This window comes from Neoarius graeffei, chromosome 5, assembly GCF_027579695.1.
Source record: "Neoarius graeffei isolate fNeoGra1 chromosome 5, fNeoGra1.pri, whole genome shotgun sequence".
NCBI classification, from domain to species: domain Eukaryota; kingdom Metazoa; phylum Chordata; class Actinopteri; order Siluriformes; family Ariidae; genus Neoarius; species Neoarius graeffei.
The window spans coordinates 39,373,017-39,382,430 of NC_083573.1; the positions used below are offsets into that span (position 1 = coordinate 39,373,017).

Genomic DNA, 9,414 nt, shown 5'->3' on the forward strand with positions numbered 1-9,414 from the left:
CATGTCTTTTTGTGAAATCCTGTGTTCGTTTACACTTTTTTTTATTAGTTCACGGAGAACCCTGAAGAAACTTTTATCAGTTTCATGGTTTGATTGAGTTGAACAACCTAAAACAACGCAAGCGTAAGGCATTTTTCATGCGAACAATGCACCTTCTTCATACAAACGCTTTGTCAACTGAGCTTTGGTAGACCACCAGCTAAAGTTTTGAATAACTAATAAGGCGGATGTGACGTCATATGAAACCCAGCAATTGCCTGGAGATTGAGAGTTTGACTCGTCACAATGCTTTCTACTAACGAGTCCAAGAGAGTGTAACTGCTTTGGGAGGAAGGGCGGGACACCTTTCCTGTTTCCCCAGTTGACCGATTTGAGGTTGTCTGCAGATAATTTACTAAATGCCAAAAGCTAGAAAGTGTGGACATGTTGTTAAGAATCAGCCGATTTGTTTCCTGTCAGTTAACTGAAGCTATGGCTACATTAATACGTTTGAGTTTTAAAGTGCATCAGTGTTGCTATGTTTATGTTTGGCGTCCATATTAGTTCAGAGTTTTTGAGCCTTGAAACTCAAGACTTGGAAATGCTGCTGACCCCATTTTAGTATGAAAACTTCGGGGTAGCGTTTTAGTGTAGACATGGAAAATGGAGACACTTAGAAATGATGACGTTGACAACTGTGTTCACTTCCTGATTGGGTCTTTATCAGTCACCATGTATCCCTTCCTAATTTGCGACGCTCTGATCAGATGACCCTTTTCTGAAAGAAAACATGTAGAATCAGCTGTTTATACGAGCATGCACATGCCTAATGTACGTGAATGGTCATGTGATATGCGTTTTCAGGTGTGTTAGTATGGACGAGGTTATTTCTGATACGGAGCTGAAACAATGGTTTGGATGGAGATTGTTTTAATTTTAAGATGCCATTTTTAAAATAAAACCTATTAATGTGGACATAGCCTTATAGTCTGGAGATGGCCTGTCTGTTTGTACTGTAGTCTCAACTGGATTATCCAAAGATTTAAAAAAACCAAACAAAGTAGCTAGTAGGTGGGAATTATCAATGATGTAACTGGGAGGAAATGAGAGAAAATATAACATGTTGACTGGAATTGATACTCAGAAGTAGAATCTATATAGTTGAAATGAATGGTTTGAGATTGCATCAGTAGTAGGTATTTATGCTGCAATCCAGGATCCAAATATAGCAGTATTTCATGATAATATAACAAAATTTTGCTTTTTGTCAGGTAAAAAAACGCCTCCAGATACCTTTAGCATGAATTATTTTCAAGAGCTAAAGGTTTAGATCTCTCCCAGCAAGCAGACATTTGGGCATTTCGTAAGTGTGGATGGTGAAACATGAATGTAAAGTACCAGATGAAGTCTGTGCAGTGGCTGCAGAAGGTGGGCTGTTTGAAGAAGCGGGCTGTGAACTGATGGTCTTTCACTTCTACAATCCTCTTGTGCTTGAGTGCTCCTTTCCTCTGGAAGACTGGAAGTCTGGGGGGAGGAGAGAGGGGAGAGGGCAAAGGAGAAGAGGAGGGAGAGGGAGAAGGAGAGGACAGGGACAGTGGCGAAAGAGAAGGAGATGGAGAGACTGGTGTAGACATGCTGCTGTAGGAAGGATGGGGCAGGGGAAGAGGAAGGATGGGGCAGGGGAAGAGAAAGGAGGTTAAAAAAGGCGAAGAGAATGGCAAGATGAAGATTTGCAGGTGGAGAATTAGAAGAAAAGATTAAAGGTGAAGGAAGGAAACAGAATGGGGAAGGAGATGGGGATAAGGTTTGTGTGTGTGTGTGCATGTGCAGATGGCAGTTTGTGATGTGGATGAAGTCAAGAGAAGGAAATTCACGAGAGAAAGAGAGAGAGAGCGAGATTGTGAGTGAACAGAATGAAAGGGAGGTTAACACACACACACACACACACACACACACACACACACACACACACACACACACACACACACTTTCACTGGGACTCCAAAGCACATAGTGATTAGTGTTCTTCTTCACTCACACACACACACACACACACACACACACACACACACACACACACACACACACACACTCCATATCACCATGTCAACCATGCGCACCACCTGCTCCTCCACATCCCCATCTCCTTCCCTCCCTCTCTGCTTTACACTCCTTTTCCCATCACACCACTCATTATATTCAGAAGGAGCATTAGATAAGATATCATGAAGTTTTCCCCAGTCTCTCCTCTTCTGAATACCACTTCTTAAATCTAACGTAGGTACTGATTCAGATAGATTCACAATCAGATTCTAGTGCAAAAAACAAAGGATCGATCTCATCCACATTTATTTCGTAGGGCCAGTACAGGGCAGCTAGTGAGTGATGAACCACATGCCGGATCAAATGTAGCAACAGGAGATGAGAAGGGATAACAGAAGAGCACCTCAGACAAGAGACACATAAATTGATTAGGAAAAGAAGAGAGGAGAAAATGAGGAAACCTTAACAACCTGAAGACAATAAATCACCTGCAATGACAGAAAAAAAAAATCAATGGTCAAGTATTTTTTGAGGCAAAAGAGTACATTAATAGAAGTTAACAAAGGTCAAGGCAAGATAGACAGAACAAACAAAAGTGAAGAAATTACCCGTTTGTGGTTGCTTTGCTGACAGATCCTGTTAAACGCTCACTCACTGTTCTCCCTCTTCCCTTTCCTTGGTGGATGTCAGGTTCACGGCTTCTTCAGCCCTGACTCATAAAAAGTAGAAGAATTGAGATCATGCAGGAAACCAAAACCAAAAATAGGGAAAACCCTCTCTCTGAACAGCCCCCAAAGGGGAAAAAAAAAGAAGAGACAGAAAGTTGAAAGTTGAGTGAAGCTTTCCAGGAATGCAAGAAGACGTAGGAGGAGTAGAGGGCTCTCTATTCCTTTATCCAATAGAGAACGAAAAGGGGCAGAGACTCTGAGGCGATTTTCACTTTCCAAGATTGATTCTGTTTTTACCAACAGGAAGAGTGTGTGAGGTAAAGAGAGAGAAAGTGACACACAGAGAGAGAGAGAAAAGCAAGGGGTAGATGAGGAGAGATAGGCAGCAGTTCATTTTTAAAATCTGGGTTATGTCTCTCCAGAGAGTGAAAGAGAGACGGATGGAGAGAGATAGAAAGAGGACAGAGAGGGGGAGACATCGGACAGCTTGGTTAGCTAGCATCTCGGCTTGTCAAAAGTGTGTCAAAACTGTTGACCAGAGTACAGATCATTAGAGATCCTTATCTGCAGCCTGACATGTCAGCCTCTGAACACGTGCCATGTTCTTACTTTGAACTGGACTCATCGGGTGGGTTGGGAGCAAACAATATGGCTGATAAGCATGATGACACCAGTAAAGGAGCATGTCATATTATGTCATATATGTGGAATTAGAAGAAACCCAGACATGGTACAGTCTGTGATAACTAATTCCCTCACACAGGTGGCTGACTCAATCCAGGTCACTGTGGGAGGATTGAGAAAAATATAGCAAGATGGCTGCTGTGCTGGGAGGACAAACAGGGCTAAGGGAAAGAGTGCAGTGAAAAATCAGGACAATGTGCTGCTCTCTTTGACAGTGGTGAAGAGACAAGTCTGGACAGAACAAAAACATTCTCACACCCATTGGCAACATGGTGTGTGCATGTGCAATATAGATAGTAAGAGAGAAAGAGAGCATGCAAAAGGAAAGGGAGAGATGGTATGATCGTGCAGCAAGAGATAGAGGGAGTAAAAGGTTGAAGGTCTAATTATGTAAAATGTAGGTTATTAGTCTCCTGATGAGGACAGTGTGAGAAAATTAATTAACAATTATAATTAGCAAGATTGTTAGAGAGCAAAACGGTGTCATTGGGCGAGGATGTGTACAGGGTCAGACATGTACCTGTGTGGGGGAAGTTGTGTGTGAGTCACTGTCATTGAGAGTGCAAGCATGGAGGTCAGTACATTTTTATGTCTTAATTCCACATAGGAGCCCATGGAACAGTATAAGTTCAGATGAAGTGTCTGTCCTGATGATCAGATCAAGAGCAGAACTTCAGTCTCATTTACTTGAAATTTATCTTTAGAAAAGTGGTCCTGAAAGTGGGGTCCAGGGGTTCTGAAGCATTGTCAGGGGGTCTTTAGTTACAGTGGTGAAGATTACAGTGGTGAACATACTATTATGCAAGTTATACATGATGAATTACAGTGTTTGACTGGTCACTTGAACAGTAACCCAGAAAGAATTAGACTGACAGTATTTGTGGCTCATCCATGGTTGCGTGTGAGACAGAGCTTTAAAAACAAATGTTATTTCGTATAGTCTTCATTCACAATGTCATGACCAATGATTTAAAAAATGTTGCTACTGAACAGAAATAAACCAATGTTCCATTGGTTTGCTTGCCTTTCTAAATGTTGTGCAATTATGCAGTAGTATGCACAATGCCCCATTTAGCACCATGGTGTTGTTATTATTGCACCTATTTGTCAAAAAAGGCAACTGTAACAAGCCCTCATAGTGACCCATTGGGGCAAGAATCACTCTGCCCCATGCAGAGAGATTTCTCTTTTTTTTTTTCAGTGTGAGATGAAGCTACTTCACCCAAATGTGGATTTTTTCTAACCCTTTTTACTAATCTTTACAAGGGGTTCCATTAATCATGGAGGGCACTGAATGTATGTATGTACGTACGCTGGGTGCGATTTGCTGGGGGGGATGGTGGGGATCATCCCCCCCTCTGGTTTTTATCTCTGCTGAAAAAAAATCCTCGGGGACAACCCCGTCAATAAAACAAACAAACCAAAAAAAAAGTTGACATGACAGGCATGTTGTGACACAGTTTTCTATGGTCTACATTGCACTCACTTTCAAAATGGCCCGAAGTGGCAGCTTTGATGTTCACGAACGTCCCCAGCAAATAGATACATTGTAGATAATAACAATATCTTTGCATTCTATGCAGGGATGCAAACAGCGCGCCTTTTGGCGGATGCCGCCTTTTTCACGGCCGATTTTTTTTTTTTTTTTTAGGGGGGACGTTGGAGTGTCTGATTATAATTTCAAAGTAAATTCTGTATTAAAATTACTAAATAAGCAAATCCGTTACAGTCCATGAAACAGGAAGTATAAGGATGAGAAAAAAACCAGTTTAAATCGGAAAGCTGCGCACAATGTGAACTGCGCCATCAGAGCAAACTGTTCATTTAGTATTCATGTATTTTAGTGATTTTCGAGTCACTGTCCATTTAATCCGGAGGGAGAGAAACATCACAGCAATGCGACAAGCAATGCAAACTTTGTTGTGTTAGTGTTCGTGTATTTAGTCAGAGAGATAGGAAGATGAATTTACTATCTCTGGTTTAGTGTTCGTTTTCATTTAGTGTTATTCCTTTGATATCATCGGATGTTATTGAGCTGTTAGCCTATTGTTACCTTAATTTTGTGACGTTTCATGATTAAAAAAAAACATCCCCCCTTCTGTTTTTTTGACAAATCGCACCCTGTACGTACGTACGTATGTATTACCCTAAATCAGAAAAAGTTAGGGTGGTCTGGAAAATGCAAATTAAATAAAGAAAGCAGTGACTTCTAAATTTACTTTGACTTGTATTTCATTGTAGACAGTATGAACCAAACATATTTCATGTTTTGTCTTGTTAACTTCATTTGATTAGTTTATATACATCCATTCCTGCATGTTAGGCCTGCAACACTTAAAAAAATAGGGCTAGCAATGAGGTAAAACAATTAAATAATGATGTAATTTGAAACAGGTGATGTCAACAGGTGATTGTAATCATGATTTGGTACAAAATCAGTATCTAGGAAAGGTCCAGACTTTGAGGAGAAAGATGGGTCAAGGATCTACAGCTTGTCAACAGATGCATGAGAAAATTATTGAAATGTTTAAAAACAATGTTTCTCAAAGAAAGATAGGAAGAGATTTGGATATTTCACCCTCTATGGTGCATAATATCATGAAACAATTCAAGGAATATAGAGGAATTTTGGTGCATAAAGGGCAAGGGCGCAAGCCTAAGCTGAACACCTGAGATCTCCGATCCCTCAGACAGCACTGCATCAAGAACAGTCCTTCATCTATAGCTGATATAACCACATGGACTCAGGTTTACTTGGCAAACCTTTGTTAAGCACTACAATACAGAGTTACATCCACAAATGGCAATTAAAACTTCACTGTGTATAAAGGAAGCCTTATGTTAACTGTGTCCAGAAGCACCATCAACTTCTCTGGACTTGGAGGCATCTGGGATGGACCAGCACACAGTGGAAATGTGTGTTGTGGTCAGATGAATCAGTATTGCAGGCATTTTTTGGAAGAAATGGATGCCATGTGCTCCAGACCAAAGATGAAAAGAACCATGTAGACTGTTATCAGCCACCAGTCCAAAAGCCAGGGTCTGTCATGGTATGGGGTTGTGTCAGTGCCCTTGGCAAAGGTAACTTATACTTCTGTGATGGCAGCATTAATGCAGAAAAGTACATTGAGATTTTAGACCAACATATGCGGGCTTCAAGACAACATCTTTTCCAGGGATATTTCAACAAGACAATGCAAAACCACATTCTGCACACATTACAATGGCATGGCTGAGGAAGAAGAGGGTGCCTGTCCCCTCTGTCCCCAATAGAAAAATGAAAAAAAAAAAAAATGACAATGACGATCCTGTATTGTTGCACACTTTAAGAATGGGACAAAATAAGACCTGTAACTTTTCATCATGTGGTGTCTTCAACCCCTAAACATATTTTAAGTGTTGTGAGAGGGAATGGCAACATTATAAAGTGGTGATTGCTTTACTGTCCCAATTTTTTTAAATGTCTTGCAAGAATTAGCATAAGTATGTATTTTGAAACACACACACACACACACACACACACACACACACACACACACACACTAAAATTAATGAGGCAAAACATTAAATAATGTGCTGTTGCATTGTTTTGAGTGCAATACAGGTAAAAAACGATTTATGAATCTTTTTTGTTGTTTTAATTTCAATAGCCCCTCCTAGAACTGCCACCTTATTGTGGTGGAGGGGTTTGTGTGCTTGAATGATCCTAGGAGCTATGTTGTCAGGGGCATTACGCCCCTGTTAGGGTCTCCCAAGGCAGACAGGTACTAGGTGACAGGCCAGACCAAGAGCAGTTCACCAAAACCCCTTATGAAGAATAATCAATCAAGGACCGTGATGTTGCCTGGTATGGTGCAGCCAGGGCCCCACCCTGGAGCCAGGCCTGGGGTTGGGGCTTGTATGCAAGCGCTTGGTGGCCGGGCCTTTGCCCAAGGGGCCCAGCCGGGCTCAGCCCGAAATGGTGACGTGGGCCCGATCTCCTGTGGGTTCACCACCCACAGAGGTAGCCGTAAGGGGCTGGTGCAGTGTGGATTGGGCATCAGTCGAAGGCAGAGGCCTCGACGACCCGATCCCCGGACACAGCAGCTAGCTGTTGGGACATGGAATGTTACTTCGCTGGGGGGGGAAGAGCCTGAGCTTGTGCGGGAGGTTGAGTGGTACCGGCTAGAGATAGTCAGGCTCACCTCCACACACAGCTTGGGCTCCGGAACCCAGCTCCTCGAGAGGGGCTGGACTCTCCACTTCTCTGGAGTCGCCCATGGTGAACGGCGGCAGGCTGGTGTGAGCTTGCTTATAGCTCCCCAGCTCAGCCGCCATGTGTTGGAGTTTACCCCAGTGAATGAGAGAGTCGCCTCTCTGTGCCTTCAGACTGGGGAGAGGGCTCTTGCTGTTGTTTGTGCCTACGGGCCGAATAGCAGTATAGAGTATCCGGCCTTCTTGGAGTCCCTGGGAGAAGTACTGAGAGGTGCTCAGACTGGGGACGCCATTGTTCTACTGGGGGACTTCAATGCTCATGTGGGCAATGACAGGGACACCTGGAGGGGCGTGATTGGGAGGAATGGCCTCCCCGATCTGAACCCGAGTGGTGTTTTGTTATTAGACTTCTGTGCTAGTCACAGTTTGTCCATAACGAACACCATGTTCGAGCATGGGGTGTCCATAAGTGCATGTGGCACCAGGACACCTTAGGTTGGAGATTGATGATTGACTTTGTTGTCATTTCATCTGATCGCCGGCCCTATGTCTTGGACACTCAGGTGAAGAGAGGGGCTGAGCTGTCAACTGATCACCACCTGGTGGTGAGTTGGATCCGTTGGCGGAGGAGGAAGCTGGACAGACCTGGCAGGCCCAAACGTATGGTGAGGGTCTGCTGGGAACGTCTGGCCGAGCACTCTGTCGGGGAGGTCTTTAACTCCCACCTCCGGGAGAGCTTCTCCCAGCTTCCAAAGGAGGCAGGGGACATTGAGTCTGAGTGGACCATGTTCTCTACCTCCATTGTAGACGTGGCTGTTCGGAGCTGTGGCCGCAAGGTCTCCGGTGCCTGTCGTGGTGGCAATCCCCAAACCCGGTGGTGGACACCGAAAGTAAGGGATGCCGTCAAGCTGAAGAAGGAGTCCTATCGGGCCATGTTGGCCTCTGGGACTCCTGAGGCAGCTGACGGGTATCGGCAGACCAGGCGTGCCACAGCTCGGGCAGTTGCGGAGGCAAAAACTCGGAACTGGGAGGAGTTCGGTAAGGCCATGGAGGAGGACTATCGGTCGGCCTCGAAGAAATTCTGGCAAAACGTCCGGCGCCTCAGGAGGGGGAAGCAGTACTCTGCCAACACTGTTTACAGTGCGGGTGGGGAGCTGTTGACCTCGACTGGGGACATTGTCGGGCGGTGGAAGGAATATTTCGAGGATCTCCTCAATCCCACAGTCACGTCTTCCATTCTTCCATTGAGGAAGCGGAGGCTGATGATGCAGGGGTGGACTCGTCCATTACCCAAGCCGAAGTCACTGAGGTGGTTAGCAAGCTCCTCGGTGGCAAGGCATCGGGGATGGATGAGATCCGCCCCGAGTATCTTAAGTCTCTGGATGTTGTGGGGCTGTCTTGGCTGACATGCCTCTGCAACGTCGCGTGGCGGGCAGGGACAGTGCCTCTGGAGTGGCGGACTGGGGTGGTGGTCCCTCTTTTTAAGAAAGGGGACCGGAGAGTGTGCTCCAATTATAGGGGAATCACACTTCTCAGCCTCCCAGGGAAGGTTTACTCCAGGGTACTGGAGAGGAGAATTCGGATGATAGTCGAACCTCGGATCCAGGAGGAACAATGCAGTTTTCGTCCTGGTCACGGAACACTGGACCAGCTCTGTACCCTTCATAGGGTGCTCGAGGGTTCATGGGAGTTTGCCCAACCAGTCCACATGTGCTTTGTGGATCTGGAGAAGGCATTCGACCATGTCCCTCATGGTATTCTGTGGGGGGTGCTTCGGGAGTATGGGGTTCAGGGCTCTTTGCTAAGGGCTGTCCGGTCCCTGTACGAATGGAGCAGGAGTCTGGTT

General features: G+C 44.8%; 1 protein-coding gene across 1 annotated transcript in view; it reads right to left on the reverse strand.

Moving 5' to 3' along the window:
* prkcg (protein kinase C, gamma) overlaps positions 1 to 1,613 on the reverse strand; it is a 69,804-nt gene extending 68,191 nt beyond the window's left edge. Inside the window, exon 1 of the mRNA XM_060920507.1 lies at positions 1,378 to 1,613. Within this exon, the coding sequence (XP_060776490.1) occupies positions 1,378 to 1,613 (236 nt within the window). The remainder of the gene's footprint in view (positions 1 to 1,377) is intronic.
* Between the last annotated feature and the right edge of the window lie 7,801 nt (positions 1,614 to 9,414).